The sequence below is a fragment of the Typopeltis vanoorti genome, chromosome 22 (assembly GCF_054136105.1).
Source record: "Typopeltis vanoorti isolate ZY-2024b chromosome 22, IOZ_Tvanoo_1.0, whole genome shotgun sequence".
Classification (NCBI taxonomy): Eukaryota; Metazoa; Arthropoda; class Arachnida; order Uropygi; family Thelyphonidae; genus Typopeltis; species Typopeltis vanoorti.
In genome coordinates, this window is record NC_143570.1 from 85,100,345 (window position 1) to 85,122,093 (window position 21,749).

The window sequence follows — 21,749 nt, forward strand, 5'->3', positions numbered from 1 at the left end:
TATTATTTTTCTTTCATCTGGACTAAATAATAAAAAAAAAAAAACCAGTAGTCAAGTGAGTTGCAGCTTTTCTTACGTAAAAACACACTTACTATCACTAAAAAATGTGGAGGTTTACTGAAAGCATTGCCTTCTTTGCATTTCAGGTTAACATTAATTAATATGTTGGCTTTTTTTTTTCTTTTTCTTTTTCTTTTTTTTTTTTTGAGCTGTGTAGCTCAGTGGATGTGGCGTTTGCACTCCACAGCGCTTGACTGCACAAAGAAAGACTTGCTTTCGAATCTAGTCTGTGACTAGAGAGAATTTTTCTAAGCCTTTTTTTGACCGGTTCCCGAGTTAGTCGATCTCTGACACAGGCAAGCAGGTTTTTTCTCCAGGAAACTCGGGTTTTTCGTCCCATAAACTCAAGAAAATCGAGTGTAGAACCCACACTATTTTCAGACATTAAAAATATTGTGTTAGGGACCACAAGATGGCGACACTTGTTGAGCCGCCTCTTCACTGCGTGCCATTTAATTAGTGATAGCCTTGGGCCAGCTATCTCTGATTGGCTACCAGTGGAGATTGAACTGCCCACTCAGTCTCCAAAAGTTAGATAGAGCTAAACGGCCTCACCTACTCCCTATATGGGAACAAAAAGGCGTTAGCTTTTTTTTTTTTTTTATTCTCAATCAAATAGGTAATATGCTATGAAGGTCTAATTAGGCAAATACTACATTTGCATGCATGTGTTCATTAGCATTTCATGCATGTTCTTTTTTAATTATTTTAAAAAATAATTAAAAAAGAACATGCATGAAATGGTGTACATACAAGATGAGATTAAAAATATCTGGACTAATAGTGATATTACTGTGATTATTAGTACAAACCCCCTCTGCTAGATAAAGGGACTGGAAATATTCTTTTTGATAGCAGGGATTGATTGCAAAATTGCACCAAACTTTTTACATGCGACTTTTACCCGTAAATAATTAAATCAGTATTATGTTAGTTCTGCAGGTGGGTTAAGGTTTTTAACAATGATCTATGCCTACAGTGTAATTAAAACCACATTTCGTTGGTTATAGAGCAGGCACACTATCCACTCTGCCAACAAGGCTTGTTGAATTAGCCTAAATATTGAAGTTTAAAACACATTACTTATTGAGCTAATGGTTGTACCACCACTGTCAGTGTATATGCTAAATTTCAATCTATTCTAACTAAATTATGTGCCATACATACCTTCCCATTGGTAAGCCTGTTTATAGTCCTAGAATCTATAGCAGATCTATATTCAATATTGAGAATTACTATACATACTAGCAGCATATATTCAGGGTGTGAAGTGCACACCCATGGAATAACAACATTACCGATATTATATTTTTGCATTTATTGCTGTTAAAGACTTCCTTAATTGTTTCCTGTCTTTGCATGATTCCTAAAATTAAACACATCAGCAATGCTTCCTGAAGAGAACACTTTTTGATGTGTAAACATTGCAATGAAATGCATGTGCACTAATGCAAGAATTATCAGAAATAAGGGTGAGGAGTTTTTGGCATTGGTAAGCTCAACTTGGCCAAAAATTATAGGCATCACTGAGACCTGGTTGAGTGTAAATGGTATAGTTATATATATATAGTTAGTTATATGATATGGATATAGTTACAGGGATAGAATATAAAAGGGCTGGAAATATTCTATTGTATTTTCAGAGAGGATAGAAGGAACAAGACAGCAGGTGGGGCATTGCTGATAGCTACAGAATTACAACCCACAAAATTAGAATTCCCTTCCCATAATGCATAGCATTATACATGTCTGCAAGGAGATGTGCTTTGCATCATGGGATACTAAATCAGGTGATGTGAAGTCTTAACTTCTTTATACGTGTTGCCCCAGACCCGAAAATAGTTCAGGCACAAACTTGTTAGCTTACACTTGAATAAAGGATTAAACCAAGTATATAATTTCTTGGTATCTTTAACTTATACAACAAAATTAGAAGTTAAAGGGGGGTGTTAGGTCTGAGGAAGATGGTTCATTTGAGGTTGTCTGGTGTGAGATAGAGGCAAATGGAACAAAATACATTGTTGGGTGCTACTATAGACCAGGGGATCCACAGGAAGATGTAGAGGCCATATATCAGCAAATTAGCACAATGAGTGTAGGCCAAACAATTATTATGGGAGACTTCGATTGGCGGGAGGAAAGGGTGCATAGCAAGATGGGATTTATACGGTTGCTAAGAGATAATTACATGAAACAGCATGTTATAGAGAGGACAAGGAGTTTGAGGGTTTTGGATCTGATAATAGCATCAGAAGATGTATTCATAACCAAGGCAAATTATCTACCCAATTATCCAATTGGGCAGAGTGACCATGCAGTATTGTTCTGGGAGTCACCAAACACATGGAGTTCTTCAGGAAGGGGGTTTATGTTCAATTATAAGGCTGATAATTATGAGAGATTCAGGAGTCATCTTGGAACAGTCCCATGGCTTGAGAAGCAACAAGGAAAGACTGTCAATAGTGCACGGCAAGCGATCAGAGATTGCTTGATCTTAGAAAATCTTAGTAAACAGGCCAAAGTAAACCCACAAGAGTTTTTTTTTTTTTGTTGTTATGTAGCAAGTAAGAAGAAAAATGACTGTGGTAGAATGACTTCATAAAATTGCTCATAGTAGAAGGGTGATGAACCAGAAAAAATAATTAAGTTGCTGAGTGATCATTTTGCAAAGGTATATCATTCAGGTGGTGATTTTACAATTGCTGATGTTACAGAGATGCATACCAACATTGAGATAGATGGACAGGAGGGGACATGATAGAAGCTTTGAAGATATTAAAGGAGTTTTATAAAATTGATGCAAGTGAAATTTTTCAATATATGACAAATAGTCAGAGAATTAGGGGCCAATCATGGAAGGTGTGTAACAGTGTGGTTAGTAGAGGTGTGCAGACCAGATTTTTTGTGTGGTGAGTGAGTGCAATGTATTGTCAGAAATGGTTATGAGTTCCCTGACTGTGAACGGATGCAAGGAGAGGTATGATAGGATTTGTGTGTATGACGAGTGATTTAGGTCTCCTGTGATGAGTCTTCAGATTCTATGGAGAGGCTGTAAAATTATAATAATTACTTTGAGCAAACAACCATAAAAAGAAAAATAGCTTGCAAAAACCTAAAATATTTCAGATCTGTTTTAAAGAGATGTGGTCTCATTTCCAAACTTTTTTATGTCTAATTCCATCTTCATTCTGCAAATCCATACTTAGTTTTCCTAACAGATACTTGACCATGTCAGTGTATTTCAATCCAGCCTACAATTATTTCTTTGATCTTCTTTGAAAAAAATTTCTTTGCTCCATTCCATCAGATTTGTTGCTCTGTTGCTCACTTAATACCACCAAATACCCCCCCCCCGTTTTTTTTTTTTTTTTTAATTTCCATTCTTGAATCTTTTTCTTTAATCCAACTTTCCTAAGAGGAAGGTCATCATCTGTGTAAATATCACTGGTTGTATCTATAGTTGGCCTCCAATGATCTTTTACCTATGCTATGGATATTGTTTTGTTCTCAAGCAATTCAGATCACAACCTAGTAATAATTTCTATTTAAATGCAGTGACATCCACTTAGCCACTTTCATGATTGTTGTTCATTTCCTTTATTGAGTTACTGTTTCTGGTTTTTTTAGCCAAACTGAATGTATCACTTAAAACACTTATAAAGGGTATCCCAAAATTCACGCAAGATTTAAATTTAGCGCCATTTGTGCAGTAAAGTGTTGCCAATGAGAAAAAAAAGACAGCTGACAGTTCAGGGTTATTAAAAATGGAGCGCTACACGAAAGAACAACGCATTTTCATTGTTGAGCAATATTTTAAAAATAATTAAGGTTTGGTAGCTACATTTCGCAATTTTCGTACAAAATATGGTCGGAATAGTGATTTAACTTCATCAACTGTGAAAAGATTAATTAAAAAATTCAAGGAAACTGGATCAATTAGTGATCTTATACACTCTCTGGCCGTTCTTCAGCAAGTCGTTCAACAGAAACCATTGAAGCAGTTCGTGAGAGTCTAGGAACATCAATTTGGCACCGTAGTCTTGAATTGGGCATTTCGAGAGGCTCTCTATAGCGTATTCTCACAAAAGATTTGCATCTTTATGCTTACAAAGTTCAATTGACTCAAGAACTGAAGCCTACTGACCACACACAGCAAAGAGAGTTCGTTGAATGGATTATGGAACAACAAGTGGATGCTTATTTTTCGAACAAAATCATTTTCACTGATGAGGCTCATTTTCATCTTGATGGCTTTGTTAATCGACAAAATTGTCGCATTTGGAGTTCAGAAAATCCACGAGTGATTGTTGAGAAACAAATGCATCCACAATGTGGATGCATTTGTTTCTCAACAATCACTGTTTGGTGCGGATTTTGGGCTAGAGGCATCATCGGTCCATTCTTCTTCGAAAATGTGGCTGGTAAGGCAATAACAGTTAATGGTGCTCGCTATCGCGACTTGATAATCCAGTTTTTTGTGCCTAAATTGCAAGATATGGATGTGGATGACACTAGGTTTCAACAATACGGTGCCACATGCCATACAGCCCGAGAAACAATTCAATTACTGCACGAGTCATTTCCCGGTCGTGTAATTTCCTGTTTTGGTGATCAGAATTGGCCGCCCAGATCATGTGACTTAACGGCGTTGGACTTTTTTCTTTGGGGTTTTTTGAAGTCTAAGGTTAATGCCAACAAGCCCACGACCACCCACACCTTGAAGGAGGAAATTGAGCGCTGTATCAATGAAATTCAGCCACATTTATGCAAAACGGTCATGGAAAATTTCGACAAAAGAGTGCGTATGTGCCAGCAAAGCCGTGGAGGCCATTTACCCGATATGCTATTCCATGCATAACCCTATACTGTATACCTTATGAATCAATAAGAAAATTACAATTTTTAATTAAAAACCTGTGTTTTCTATCAAAATTACTTCTTGCGTGAATTTTGGGACACCCTGTAGATATGGAAACATTTATTCTTCATTCTGCTTTAAATTATCTTCTCTTAAGTCTTCAGGCTGTTCAAAATGAGAATCGAATGTGTCACAATTTATGTTAATTGAAATTACTGTGCCTTTGTTTCCTTTTTCTCTTTCTTCTTGTACTAATGTTCAAAATAGTAGTAAGCAAATTATTAGGACATCCACAATCTAATTTTGGGAAAGGCAAAAGCAGGAAAATGCATTGTGTCCAAAAAAACACCCATGCATTCTGGTTTCTTGCCAAAGCTGATAGTTATGACACCTTTCTAATGCTGCTTTCATCTATTTTTTTACTCAGGTGTTTCTATAGTATCAGCACTCACAGAAAAAGCCAATCTCTGCTCTCTCTACTTACATTTCTTTAAATTCTTGTACTGATGATCTCAGTAATTGCCCTCAATAAATTCCTAACTCATAATCCTTTGATTCTTTTTATGAGACAGTGAGAGAGAACAAAAGAATCTGAACCAAACTGGATATGACAACTTCCTTAATGGCATTCTTCATTGTTATGAAGTTTTGTACTTCATTCAGGGCTTCTGTTTTGTGTTGTCTTTTTCATATATTCCTAGTTCCATTATAATTTATCCTGGGCTTCCAAATTGACTGATATCCAGCCTATTCCTGTTCTATTGTCATATTTGAAGTGTGGCAAAAATTCAAGGGTTCATATTAGTATTTCTAAAGCATTTTATTAAAGAAAAATACTGTTTTTCTGACTTTTGTAGCAGGTAAAGCTTTACCTTGAACTCACAACTTCTTCTTCTAGCTTTACAACTCTTTATGGGTTTTAGCTTGCAATCTTCACAACTAATGTTGGATGGTATAAAAGCTTTTTTGTTGTTCACTTATTATTTTTCCTCTGTAAATACATAACCATCCTCATTTTGCTGATGATAGTGTATCATCATCATCAAATTCCTGTCATGTACCCTCAAGGGGTGTACAGGACATGATAGAACTACATTAAAAATTTACTTCATTACTAACTTCTAATCTACAATTTCCCTCCAAATCAATCTGTTACCTGTCAATACTCCAACATTATCAGATCTTATATTTCTATCTTTTAAGGCACTTTTTACTGTATCAATCCACCTATATCTTGGTCTTCCTCTGAGTCTTTTTCCTGCCAACCTGGCATAGAACACCTGTTTTGCTAATCTTTCCTCTCCCATTCTGTTTAAGTGACCATACCAGTAAGATTAGCTTGGCTAATACATTCCTGGATGCTAACAATGTCAAGTTCTTTCCTAATATTCTTGTTTTTAATATGATATTGCCATTGATGCCATCTGTTCACGCCTATAATCTTTCTCAGGACTCTCATATCTGCGGTCTTTAGTCTTTGGTCAAGTGTTTTGCTTCTGGCCCAGCTTTCAGATCCATAAGTTAAAACTGGTTTGAACACTGTCTTGTATATAGCTAATTTAGTGTTCTGACTAATTTCTCTCTTATTCCATATAAATTTATTCAGTTGACTTCCTACAATGCCAGCTTTGTTGATCCTGTTGTCTGTTTCCATATTTAATTCACTGTCTTCACTAAAAATCATGCCTAAGTACCTAAAATGTTTTACTTGTTCCATAGGTTCTCCATTCACAATGCAGTTGATACTTTCAATGCTTCTGCCTATTTTCATTGTCTTTGTCTTGTTATTGCTCACTTTCATACTATATGTATTACAACAGTTATTCCATTTAGTCAGGGAATCTTGCAGACTTGTAATGGATTTATTTAAAAGTATAACATCATCTGCATAAAGCAATGAGCTGATATTAACATTCTCAATTTTGATATCATATTTAATACCACTTCATAATGTGATCCATATAGATAATGTACATCCTTGTATCACACCAGATTTAACATTAAACCATCTTCTGTACTTCCTTCAATTCTAACTGCTGACTAGCAACTCAAATAAAGAGCACCATACAACTCTAGCGTTTTGAATAGCTTCTCTCTTGGCACCTTGTCATATGCCTTTTCCAGATCTACAAAACTTAAATACAGATCTTTGTTTTATTCCAACAATTTCTCAACTATTTGTTGTAATGTGAAAATTTGATCCTGACAGTCTCTATTTGTTCTGAATCCAGCTTGTTCTTTACCAAGCTTTTCTTCAACAATTCTCCTCAACCGTTTTTCAAGTATACTTCAATAAATATTACCAGGAACACTCAGTAGGGAAATACCTCTGTAATTCTCACATTCAGTTTTATTTCCCTTTTTATATGTGGGTATTATGAGAGCTCTCATATCAGAATCATGAAAGCAATGGTATTCCCTGTGGTGGTGTATGGATGTGAAAGTGGGATCCTGAGAAAGAGTGAAAGAAGGAAGATAGATGCATTTGAATTATGGGTTTGGAGACGCTTACTTAGAATACCATGGATTGCAAAGCAAACCAACAAATCAGTGATAGAAAGAATAAAGCCAGATTGCTCCCATGAAGCTATGATCATCAAGCAAAAATTGTTATACTTCAAACATATTATGCGAGTCTGGAGAAGATGCTTGCTAAAGTTGATGGAAGCAGGAGAAGAGGAGGACTAAGAATTAGAAGGGTGGATGGAGTTAACACGTTCATTGCCAAGCTGAAAATTGGAATTTCGTGTGGTGGCAAAATTTTTTTTATTTTTTATTTAGTTTTTATTGCACTCAAAATAAGTTAATATATTATTTATATCCTTTTATTATTATGTACATAGGATTTTTGTACTCTAAACATCTATTACGCGATATTGCATGATATGTAATTCAGTCAAATAAGTTATATATTTTACAAATAAAAAACATTTAAATATAATAATTATAAATTTAATTATCAGTCTTGTATAATCACATAGAATTTTTAAAAATAATGTACAAATAGAAAAAAATATTATCAAAAATCAATATTTATAGGGAACTTACTTAAAAAAAAAACAATACTCAAATAAAAACCAAACTTCAAGCACGCTAAATCAACGAATAACTAAACAAAATCGTCGTGTCATCGCCTGGTCCGAATGCCGCCACTGTGCGCACTGGCTAACATAGACAATGGCTGGCGGCCATCCCCACTCCACGAAAATCGATCCCTTCCCTAGTGGCCAATATAAATATTACACGTCGTTTCGCTGTGGCTGCTATACTATTCTGCTTAGAAACTTGATAGCAACGTCCACGCGATAACGCATGATCGGCCGTTTGGTGAGAACTTGCATCACGCGATATCGCCTGATTGGCAATGAACATGTTAAAGAAGCAACTGGAGTGCGCTTGGAGGTTCTGAAGACATGGTCAGGGACAGATCGGAATGGAGAGTGTATGATCGTGGAATCGCCAGTAGTCGGAAACGACTCGATGGATCATAACAACAATAAAAACTATGAGAGCTCTACTCGAATCATTTGGAATTTGTCCCTCTGTCCAGGCCTTCTGTACTATGCAGTGCAGCCACTGCAAAACTTCTATACCTCCATACTTGAGCATTTCTGGTCGAATATCACCTACTCCTGCCTTTCCACATTTCAGGCTTTTGATGGCTTTTTCTACTTCAAGTGTGTGGATTGTATTGCTGATTTCATGCCTGTTGAGTTTTTATCACTGTGCTGTCACTGCTTGTTTTATTTAGCAATTTTTCGAACTAATTACTCCATACATGAAGGATATCATTTTCTCCAGTTTTCATGTCACCTTTATCATCTATTTCCTCCATTTCTGAAGTTTTTCAACAGCCTCCAGAATATTTTGCCACCTTCTTGATATTTATTTTCTATGTTATGAAAGTCTTCCCATGACTTTTGTTTAGCTAGTTTTACAGTGTTTAGCTTTCTTACATTTGTCTCTGTATTCTCTAACAGCACAAGCTGACTTATTTGCCAGGAACGTTTGAGAAGGTGAGGATTGGACATTATGTCAGAAACTCTGGTCAGTTCTCTGCATTCCTTTAAAGACCATGTGGAGGTCTCCTCTCAGTTATACAGCTTTGACCCTTAAGCACCACTCATTTGATATACTTTGTGCAGTTGAACAAAATTTCAAGAATATTTTTCTCTGTGGTCCTAAATAATTATCTCCAAACTATTTTTCATCGAGGTTCTGATAAATCTGTTATCTTCATTTGTTGGAAAACTCCACTCTTTTGGATCTTGTATTTTTCATCCTGCAAAACAACCAGAGAACACTATTTACAAACATGCTTCATAGTTCAGTTGCTTCTAAAGAACTATAACAATTTTCTTGATACAAAGAATTCTTTCTTCTACTCTTTTGACAATATGAAAATCCAAAAAAATTAATTTTTCTCTTTTGCTTTAAGACATTACCTCTGATCAACTATTAATCTTTCACAAATCATACATTCATGTACAGATACACAATTTATAAGATAATAGGTTTAATTCACCGAAATGTTGTATTTTCTGTGATTATTACTGTGGTCACTGAGTTGATGCCATCCTTCCCTTGTTGAAATCACTTGAATTAGCTGGTCACTGTCCCCATCTCTTCTCATTTCAGATCCAAACTCAAGATTAAATCAACCAGAAGAACATGCAATTTACAGACAATACAATGGCCTCCTAGCCTTAGTTGCTTTTGCCATAAATCCAGAATAAACAGACAAAAAAAAAAAAAATCCACACTCATAGCACAATTTGAATATTACCCAGCAAACATCACTGATTTGACTAAACAATAATCAGAATAGTTGACTTTCTTAAAAATTGTTTAAAATATATAATTTGCTGTCTAAGTTTGAATTTATTATTTTTATATCCACACATTGGAACAAGTACATTTTAAAAAACAAAAATCATTATTAATTTGTTTTGTTTTCACATTCCACACATTTTTGCCTTATATTCAGTATACATAGTGTGTTAGCACTCAGTTCAATTGATAGTGGTCACCTTTGTCTAGAATTTTTGAAGGATATATGATGGATTTTCCTCTTAAATAGTATGTCAACATCTAAAGATGTACTTTAATTTACTGCAGGAGTTTTTCAGATTTCTCTAATCAGATATCAAGTCTTGGAATAGTAAAGTAGTATACATAAGAACAATAATGGCAAAATGTTAAATAACTACTGAATAGTTTTACAGCATAGTGTTTTCTTTTTTTAATTCTTCATTGTTTTTTGTTTTAAGTACATTTCTCATTTTCCCCTTACCTTTTAGGCTTAGTTACCATTGGTATTGAGCAGGGCAGGTTGGCATTCATATAAATCTAATGCTCTTTGTGTTTAATCCTGTCTACACAGTTTGCTGTGTTTATCATTTGCATTTATTCTGTGACTTGTTAGTCTACCAAGATGAAAAACAAGAGTTCTGAAAGCACTGCATGTTGCCACTTTTGTATGCAACTGGTTAACTCACCTTCGACTGAAAAATGCTCTTCTTAAAGATTCTGTTCTAGGTGGTTTCAAAGCCAGGTCTTTCTGATTAGAGGACATCCTTGTTACTTATTGAGCTATAGAGACTCTGTAGTACATAAAACCTAATTTATACTCATTTTTTAGTATAAAAAATAAATTGAATAGTTTACGACAATAATAATCACTCATAAATTCAATGGCTGGATGGCTAGTAGTATTTTAAGCATTAAGGGGGGGGGGGAGACAGTAGTATACCCAGTAAGATAATGTCATTTCACACTAATAAAAATGTCAAAAATATGTTTCACATGACTTGGATCATAATTGGTATGCCTGTTTCAAGTTCTAGGATTTAAAAAACTGCTGTTACATGTGTTTGCTAGCTGTATATTTTTAAAGTAGGGAAACTGTCCAACTTCAGTGTTAAAACTTGCTTTTTGAAGTGAAGTAATGAGTATTTAGATATAGATGAGTAATGAGATATTTGATTGGTTATTAAAAGTGCAGTGATGTCTGTTGATGGCTTGTTTTATGTCTATTTATGGAATTGTTCATTAGAAATTAATTATCAAAAGTTATTTCTACTTAGGTACAAATGTATTATAGAATTTAGATAATTTTGTTTTGCAGATTCATGACAAGAAAGCTATTTGCAGCAGCAAAAAAAGAATGCCAACTGGAGAATCCAGATAATCCTATGAATCATGAACTTCTTTTAAGTGGTCATCTTTATTTAACTGTCTTAAAGGTGCAATCAGAAACTAAAATTTTACATATGTTTTCAAATTAATGATTTGTGAGTATTTTATGTAGCAGTAATGGTTTCAATTTGTAAGAATTGTCACAGAAAAGAGATACCCAAACTCTAGTTCATAAATCCACTACATCTGATTCATAAAGAAGTGGGAGATAAAAGATCTTATAACCATTTTCAACTCTTTTCTTTAGCCATTTAAGAGAATAAATTAATTTATATATTTTAAGAGGATAAAGATTCTCTTAAAACTTTATTCTCTTAAAAGATATAAAAATTTAGTGCATTGGATGCCTACTTAATTTTGTAATTTTTATTGTAATTTGTTTCCTTTCTAATTAGCATCAGAAATTTGTGAAAATGGAGATCAGTAATGATGGCATATCTTTCTGAATCTGGCTGAGATTGGACCATGTCAAATGGACTTCCACTATAGATAAGCAACAGAATTGATTATCTGGTCTGCAAGAATTGGACGAATTGTCCACCATCCACTAATGAAAAGGGAGAGACTCCTGTTTTAGACATGTTAAAATTATTCTACTCAAGTGTGATTGAGATAATTTTTATTTTAATGCACTTCATAAAATTACAATTAAAAATATGTATTCAATATAATATAAAGCATCATATTGGAAGAAGGCTCTCATATCACTTCCCATTACTGAAATAATGCCCAGATCTCCAAGCATGGTCATCTTTTTTCTTCTTTGGTTTCTTTGGTTGATCTACATCTTCAGCCTTTCCTGGTTCCTATACATCTCAGCCATAGCTTCTATGGCCATGAAAAAAACTGTGTACTTTTCTACATTGGAACATTGAACAATTTTTCTTATTAAAAGCAATGTTTAATGATTTAATATAATTTTTTTGAATCAGTGAACTATTTAACTTGTTAGATATACCTACAAAAAAAAAAAAAAAAAAAAAAAAAAAGAAGAAATTCAGCTAGTATATCTGTAATAAGTAAAAGCAGAACTGGTGCATCTAAAAATAGTTATTAATTTGAATATCATTTAATTATGTCATGGTCAAATGTGAACAACATTATCATCAGAGAGGACATCTTGAGATTGCAAACCATGTACATGGATGACTCTGTTAAAAAAATAAATAAATAAATAAAAATAAAAAATAAAAGAGAAAAAAAGACAAAAGTGTCAGCAGAAGTGATTTGTGGAAAGGCACATATCATATTGTCAGATATGAAAAAACAAGATCCATTGAAAACTGAACCTGTGGTTCATTTAGCTCCTTTCTGTGACTTTTAGTATAAAGTAATAAGCAAAGTTTTATTCTTTTGGAGCAATCCACATACTAAATGTTTTTAGCTATAACTCTCTTTAAGGAGTATTAAAAAAACCCATTAAGTTACCCATTGAGATTAGAGTGATCTGAAGGATCACCGAGTTTTTGGAGATGGTCCTTTTATCCTTCCGATAATGCATATTATACATACCCTATAAAGGATAACTTTGCATAATGGAATACTAAGACAGTTAACGTGAAGTCACCAGCCTCTATATGCAAGTAGCTTAGTCATGAAGATACTTGCAAATTTTGTTTGCTTCCATTTAAATAAAGGATTAAACAAAAATATATAATTTCTTGGCATCTTTAATTTAAGGGTCAGACATAAAAAGGTACATTAAAACTTCAAGTATAAGAAAGATATTTAAAAGATCTATGAACTTAAAATAAAAAAAAAAAAAATTAAAAGTGGATGCTTAAGGAATGTGGAGAGCTGATTTGGGCTTCTGGCCTAATATGCACTGCTCACCTTGTTGTGGTGCACTCTGTTAGGTATCTACTTGGATGCTGAATGAATAAGGATGGACTGGCAATTTGGGATTTAGCCAACCAAATTGCATTTTTATTGGCTTAAACCACAATGTAAAATGATGGTGGAACATGACAGAATTTCTTGCTGGCTGGGACGTTGCCTGGTTAAACAAGGCTCCCTGTTGTTTTCATTGGGGAACCAAAGTGAACGGTGTGAAGTCAGCTACTGGAACAATTCCAAAAGCATATCTCAACTCAATATCTGCAAAGTTCAAGATGTGTACTATCAGCATAAGAAGCATCAACGGAAAAGAAATGGAACATCTCGGCTCTCAGCTAGCGTCTTATTCCCTTATAGGAAGTAGGCAAGGCCTCTTAACCCTATCTAGTACACCGGTAGCCAATCAGAGATAGCTGGCCAAAGGCTATTACTAATTATAAGCAGTAACTGATGAATAGACAGGCAAACAAATGCTGTCGTCTTTTGGTATCTAATCCTAACAGGATATGTTTCTTTCTTGAAATAATGTGGATTCCATGGTCGATTTTCTTGAGTTTATAGGACGAAAAACTTGAGTTTCTATGGGGAGAAGACCGCTTGTCCATGCCAGAGATTGACTAACTCAGGAATTTGTTGAAGAAAGGCTTAGAATAAGTTCCTCTAGTCAGTGACTAGACATAAACTTAAGTCTATCTTCTTATGGTAGAGAACAGAGAATGCAAGCGCTACTTCCATTGAGCTACACAGGCCTGTCAAGAAATGGAGCTAGCAGAAGAACTGGATAAATTCCAGATAGGCATGACTAAAACAAAAGATGAAAACAGGTGAGATCTTTCTAAGCAACAAATATGAAATGTTATGTTCAGGTAATAACAACTAGGGAAAAGAGAAGTGGCTGTAGTATTTGACACTAAATACAAGGATAATCTTCTTGAATAGCAGGCAATATCAAGTAGAGTAATGTGGGCAAATATCAGAATTGGAAACTGGACAACAAGACTTATTTGTTCCTGTTGTTAGAACTTTTCCACAGAAGGTTCTTCTAAGGAGGCATTAGAGAAGGCAGCAGACACAATGAAAAAGAAAAGTTGATCCTTGTTGGAGATTTAAACAACAGAGTAGGAAATTGTTACCAGACTTATACAAATGTTTTGGGAAAATTTTGAGAAAAGAGCAAAACTAATGATAATGGTAAGTGTTTTTGCTGGATTTTTGTTCAGGACATGGACTAATTATTACTAACACCATGTTCCAACATAAAAATGTGCATAAATTTACATGGAGAGACGATGCAAGAAATATGAAAAGTCTCACTGACTGTGTTATAGTTGATAGTGATGTTTTCCCACTGGTTCAGAACACAAGAATATACAGAAGATTTGAAATAGGAAGTGATCACTATTTAGTTTTGAGCAGGATACAATTTAATTTAATATTGAAAAGAAGAGTGTGTAAAAAAGTTTTAAAATGAATCAAAGTTAAGTAGTTTTCAGAAGTGAACTGTAGACTCAAATACACAAGCATCATTCAAGATAAAATGAAAGAGTTTGAAAATAAGAACCAAACCTTAGTGATTCAGTAGCAGACTCTAAATAAAACATGAATCGATTCAGCTAGAGAGGCATGTGGTAAGAATAGAAAAATCAGAACTCCATGGTGGACTGAGGAAGTTAAAGAGACAGTGAAGGAAAAGAAGAAAGCATATTGAAAGTTCCTGGCAAGTAAGTCACCTTGTGCTCTTACAAATACAAAGAAAAATGTAAAAAAGCATAGCACTGTGTAAAACTAGCTAAACAAGTGTCATGCTGTAGTTATATGGGAAGCCTTTGGTAAGAACGTAGAAAATAAATATCAGGAAGGTGGCAAAATATCGTGAAGGCTATTGCATAATCTTAGAAATGGAGGGAAAAGTACTGCAAAAGGAATCAGAGATGATAAAGGTATCATGTAAACTGAAGATAAAGATATTCTAGATGTGTGGAGTAATTACTTTGAAAGATTGCTAATTGAAGCAAGCAGTGTTAGCACAGTAGTAGAAAACTCCTGACAGGAAGACATATCCATACTTGAAGTAGAAAATACCATCAAAAATCTGAAATGTGAAAGCCAGCTGAAGTAGAAAATTTGATCAGAAATACTCAAATATGGAGGTATAAAAGTTTTACACTGGCTGCACTACATAATTCAGAATGTCTGGTCAGAGAGTTAAATTCCGAATGATTGGAGTCGAGCTCTCATAGTACCCATGTGTAAAAAGGAAAATAAAACCGAATGTGAGAATTACAGGGGTATTTCTCTGCTAAGTGCTCTGGTAAAATTTATGCAAGTATACTGAGAAACTGCTAAGAAAAATTGTGAAAGGGAAACTTGAATGAACAAGCTGGATTCAGGCCAAATAGGGGTTGTCAGTATCAGATTTTCACTTTAAGACAAATAGTTAAGAAATGTTGGGAATATAAGAAGTATTTGTATTTAAGTTTTGTTGATCTGGAAAAGGCATATAACAAGGCGCTCTTCAAAATGCTACAGTTATATGGTGTAAATGGAACATTATATCTAGCAGTACATAGTCTCTATTTAAGTAGGTTAGCAGTTAGAACTGAAGGAGGTACAGGAAGATGGCTTGATGTTAAATCAGGTGTGTGACAAGGGTGCGCATTATCTCCACTCTTATTCATTATCTATATGGGTCACATTATGAAGGAAAGTCGTATTAAATCTGATATCTAAGTGGGCAATGTTAATCTTAGATTTTTGCTTTATGCAGATGATACTGTACTTCTGAATAAATCCAGTACAAGTCTGTAAGATTTCCTGAGTAAAAGTTTCAACACCTTTTAGAATGAAGTCTAGATTCCAGTATACAGATATATTTTTTCCTCCAACACGTTTTTCTCCAATAGGAGAAAAACATGAAAAAGAGTTAACAATGGAAAAATTAAAAAAAAAACATTGATTTACCAATTAGTCATTTGATGAATGATAGAGAAATGAGAACTTCATGATACCCTCAGAAAGTTAAAGATAGTTCTTGGCAAGAAGAAATCCAAGGTTCTTTTCAAGTAAATCAGCAGGTTGTGGGAAGACTTTGGCATACTGGTGATAGTCTGGATGATGTCACCTTTATCTTTCTGATTTCTTTTACAGCATTAAACTTGATATCAGATTTGGAGATATTTATTCTCAGCTCTTTACTATATATAAATGATGTTCTATTTCTAAGAAATCCAGTACATGTCTTCAGGACTCAGAACTAAACTAAAAAATTGTTTAAATTTTCTATAATTCAGTAGTTAAACTATATGAAAATAGAAACAGAAAACATGAAGTGCATTCTCAGCGGTGTCGTGACGTTGTTCTCCTCATGTTCGAATCCGCCATCTTGTTTAAGTCACTTTCATAAAATAAAACACAACTAATTGTAAATTGATCACCAATCCAAGGGTAGAGAAATTTCTATTATACTGCGCCACTCTATCCTTAGATAAGTCTATATAAAACAGCAGGATCAATTCAAAGTTAGTTAGCAGTCTCCTCATTCATTCTGGCCGAAGTATTTGTTTTCTACCTGGGATTCCCGCAAGATTCGAATTTTTGTGAACGGTGCAATAAAAAGGAATTCAGGCAAACACAATAATTAGATTAACAAAATGAAATATTTAATATAAGCTATATAACACATACATAAATTTTACTTCTAATTTTAAACAATAGAAACAAGTTAAACATTAGGTCAATTCAATCGCATTAGTTCAATCTTCCAAACCTTCACATACACTTTCTCAGTTTCTGAGTCACGAAGTTCCTACACTTAATTAAACATAATAGAACTTCCTATCTAATCAGTTTCCACACATTTCTCAGCCACGCTATAAGTTCAAAAGCATCGCAGGCACTGATAGCTGTAAATATCTCTTAAGCAATTCTTATCTTCAATTCTCAATTTCGAAGAATTTCCACAGTTAAAGTTAGGTTAAGCGTAGCGTAATTAACACTCAATTCTTCATGCATTGAAATAATACAAAATGATAGTCCTTACCAGAAATAGTTCCTAGTACATCAATTACATTGTGAGCATGCTTTTAAAATATATTTATTTCACTTAAGAACACATCTATAAGACTTATCCACAGTTATAATTAAAACACTATTAATCGCGCTTTAGAATTCTAGACATCAACTGTAGGGTACTTTAACTATCCTTGTTACCACTCATTAACCAATTAAACACTGTGCAGTTCTCCTTAGGGCAAATTAGAAATAAGTCGCAATCCTAGACCAACTGGGTTTATTCAGAATTCTTCACTGAACGTCCAACATTTTATCTTATCCGATTACGGCATTAATTTCCTTTTATAAGATTCACTTCATCTTTGCTCGCTTATAAATATTATCCCTTTTAACTTCTGCCCTTAAGGACCTTTCATTTACTTCTACTTCTCTAGTTTATACCCTTGTTTCCTTTCACTTCAAAATTTCCGTCCCAACTCTCCTTGTTATTTTTTTTTTCTCTTACTATTCTTTTTCAGCTCATGCTCTGTTCCACTCGCGCTCGTTTATTTCATGCGTTTCCATGACAACAAATAAACATAAACATTTTCGCTAATGTTACATAAGGCTATACCACTACATTGAGTTAATAAAAACACAATAAATAGAATATTAGAGCTACTTAATCAACTCTTTCATTTCGTATACAGATAACTATAATAATATTCACGTTACAATATATATAAGTTATACAATATATATAAGTTATAATAAATTATACACATATTATTGTTTAATAAATTAATAGTAGATTAAGTTCAGAATAAATATTTAAATAACAATTCTTAAATAAGGAGTAATAAATAACTTTTATACAAGTCATGATGAATATATAATAAGCAATGTTAAACGTGAATGATAAAAAAAAAATACACAACATAGTTTCATTCACAATTTAACAGCGGTGAACCTATATAGAATAAAATAAGTGAGCTGTTTAGGCACAGTTTTTAGAGAAGATGGGCAAATTAAATTTTGAAATAGATAATGAAATAAGCAAAAACGGGTTAATTGAAAACCAGTTGAATAAATTTATTTCGGACAAATTATGGAGACTACAACTGTGTTAGAATTGATTACATTAATTTCCTGACGTTTAAATCTTCATATTAAGGTCATCATATATATTACATTTCAAACAGTATGCCAAAGAAAGAATGATTTGATCAACATTATTCTACTGGCCTGACTTCTAGTGGAAAAGAAAAAAAAAACCTGCAGCAAAAGTGGTGTCCTTATTTATCATGAGAGTTGTTATATTAAAGTTAAGATTTTGGATTACTTACAGTCCTATTTATAATTAACTCTTAGATGAAAAGGTTATGTACTTTGTTTATTTTGGGGATTTTTAGACCACCATTATGATAAGAATTTCACAGACCTCATTAAATTTGCATTCATGCATGTTTTGGTGTGATGTAAACAACAGGTGCCTTTTCAGTTAATTCTATGTAGAGTATTCAGGGCATGATCAGAAAGGCCAGATTTATTAGTTATTAAATTTAATGTGCTGTTTATGTTCCTTTTTTTGGATAGGAGTAGCGTGTCCTGTTTTACCTATACAGGGCGAATTACAGGTGCAATGAATACAAGATGCTCCAGGGTGGACCAGCAGAAGAAGTGGATCCTTGATTGTTGAATAAGTTCTTATATTTTGCAGGATATTTAAAGGTGGCATTGAGGTTGTATTTCTATAGTATTCTGTTTATTTTATATTGCAGGAGGTTTAAAGGTGGCATTAAGGTTGTATTTCCATAGTGTTCTATTTATTTTATCTGATGTCTCTTTAATATAAGGAATGGTTACTGTTTTATTGTAATCTAGTTTATTTTGATTTTAAGTCAGGTCTTGTGAATAATTTTTTTATAGTATTAGCCATATTTCAGGAAGGTATTGCTGATAACTTTTAATTCATCTTTAAGTGCTTATTCACTGAAATTTTCAAAAACCCTGTTTTTAGTGTGTTAATGATGCCTAGATTTTCTGTTGGGTGGTGGTAAGAGTTTGTGTATATATATTGGCCAGTATATGTAGTCTTCTGGTAGACGGTGAAGGAAAGGCTGCCAGAAGGAAGACATGTGACAAGTGTATCTAGAAAAGGAGGTGTGTTCTGACTTTCAATCTCAATTATGAGTATGCATTTGTGTTGTTTGTTTAGCTGGCTAAGGAAAGTGTCTATTTTCTGGTGGCCATGGGACCAGATAGCAAAAACATCATCAAAATATCTAGGCCAGACTTTGGATTTTAAAGTAAAGGAATCTAGAGCAAACGTTGCTCCAAAACTATAAAAGTTTGCATTTGGGGGGAATAACAATGAGCCTATGGCTGTGCCTTCTTTTTATAGGTGGAAAGTGCTTTGCCACACAAAATAGATACAACATGGTACATGTGCAAAGATCACTGTGATATCATGTGGGAATTTGTCCTATAAAAAAAGAATTGAGTCATTGATTGGGATATTTGTGAAGAGGGCAGAGACGTCAAAACTGACTAATAAGTTACTTTTTTTTATTTCATTGTGATATCTTTAATTTTGTTTACAAAGTGTTGTATATTTTTAATGGGATATCAAATAAAATAAACAGAATACTACAGAAAGACAAACTTAATGCCACCTTTAAATCTCCTGCAAAATTAAAGAACTTATTCAACTCATCCAAGGATCCACTTCTTCTGCTGGTCCACCCTGGAGTATACCATATTCATTGCACCTGTAATTTGTCTTATATAGGTGAAAAAAGGATGCACAATTCCTATCCAAAAATATAACATAAACAGCACATTAAATATAATAACTATGATAAATCTGGCCTTTCTGATCATGCCCTGAATACTCTACATAGAATTGACTGGAAAGTTACCTGTTGTTTATGTCGCACCAAAACGCGGTATGAACGTAAATTTAAGGAAGCTTGTGAAATTCTTATCAACCACCCTAATCTTAACAATAATGATGGTCTAAAAATCCCAAGAATACAAAGAGTTGTAAGTAAAACTGTAAGTAATCCAGGATCTTAACTCTAATTTAACATGTTAAATCAGAACACTACTTTTGCTGTAATAAAACTATCTATATGAATTTATTCTCTGATGTTATAAATAGAATATTGCTTTGATGTAGGTTTTTTTTTTAACTGGATGGCAGGCCATTAGAATAATGGTTGATCAAATCATTGTCTCTTTCATCAGGATCTCCCAACTCTTTTAACGTCAATAGATTGAAATCTCGCCATCCATCACTATGACAGCAGAACTAGTTCTAAATAATTTTAATCCTTTATCAAAGTGGGAGGAAAGAAGGAAAATACAAAAGAACATTTGCATAACATCTTTAAAGGTGATGAAATCATTACAGGATTGGATCTACCTCGCAAAACCTGGACAATACTAAATAGGATTCAGGTAAACCATGGTCTATGTGGAGATACTCTCTATAAATGGAATAGACAATCATCTCCAATATGTGACTGGTGCTCCACGACAGACTGTGCAACATATTGTAAAAGAATGCACCTTTCATGCTTATCAGAATGACTTGAATGACTTTTTACAAGTGGCTCCTGAAGCTGTGACCTGGATTACAAATTTAGATCTGAATTTATAATGATATATATGTTTTTTCTTATTATAACATATTAAGACTTTTAATTTTAACTTATTTTCTATATTAAGACTTTTATTTTAACTTTTATTTATTTTATTTTTTATTTTAATTTTTCAATTTCTTGGATTAGATCTATGTTCTCCTTAAAAGTTTTTAACCTAAAATATTTTAAATTCTTCGATCCTGTTAATATATAATGACATCATTATTCTATTTTTTAACATCATGTTTTTGCCATGAGCTATGTATGATGCCAGCATGGCCAAAGGAAGACTAAAATGTATTTAGATTGACAAAGTTAGAATGTCATAAAAATATATCTGACAGTAGTGGACTCCCTTCAAATAACAGACTAATTTGGAGGAAAATTGTTGATTGATAGAGCTAGTGATAATGTAAACTCATTTAATTCTGTCATAGTATTTTATATACCCCTTGATCAAGAGTAGTTATCAAGAATTTGATGAACATGTGTCACAATCATCATCATCATCAGTAACTTTCTTCAGTCCACTGCTGGATGAATGCCTCTCCATGCTTCTTCCATTTCAACTGGTCTTGTCCATCTCTCCACCATAAATGTCCACAAGATCCTATCTCATTGTCTCATCTTACCGCTGGGCTTCCTAGTTTCCAGTAACCAGTTCTTGGTGTCTATTCTGTTTTCTTTGTCCATTTGTTGTCAGAAATTCTCATTGTATGTCCTGCCCAGCACCATTTGTTGCCTTTTATTACTAAAGCAATATCCATATCTTTGTTTGCTTTTTTTATTCAAGTACTATTCTTTTTATCTAACTGGGTTATTCCCAAAATGGCTCTTTCCATGTTTCTTCGTGTTGTCTTCAGTCAGATTCCAGGTTTCATTACCATAGATCATTTTAGGAGTACACAATGTTATAGATCTTTCTTTTTAGGCAGTTTGGTAAATTGCTTTTAAATATCTTTCTATAATAGTTAAAAACTTTCCTTCCTACTGTTATTCTAGTTGAAATTTCATTATCAAGTTTATGGTTGTTTGTAACAATTTCTCCTAGATATTTGTGTGAATTTGCTATTTCAATTTGTCTTTGATTTATTTCAGTTTGTTTTCATTCTGAAGTATTTCCATTACATTAGTTTTGATTTATCCATATTTATTTGTGG

At 33.6% G+C, this 21,749-nt stretch overlaps 1 protein-coding gene across 3 annotated transcripts in view; it reads left to right on the forward strand.

Moving 5' to 3' along the window:
- The window catches only part of Polr1B (RNA polymerase I subunit Rpl135), a 270,860-nt gene that overhangs the window by 127,250 nt on the left and 121,861 nt on the right, over positions 1–21,749 (forward strand). For all 3 annotated transcript variants that reach the window (XM_090412385.1, XM_090412386.1, XM_090412387.1), the window contains one exon: positions 11,046–11,163. In XM_090412385.1, coding sequence (XP_090268511.1) covers positions 11,046–11,163 — 118 coding nt within the window. The remainder of the gene's footprint in view (positions 1–11,045; positions 11,164–21,749) is intronic.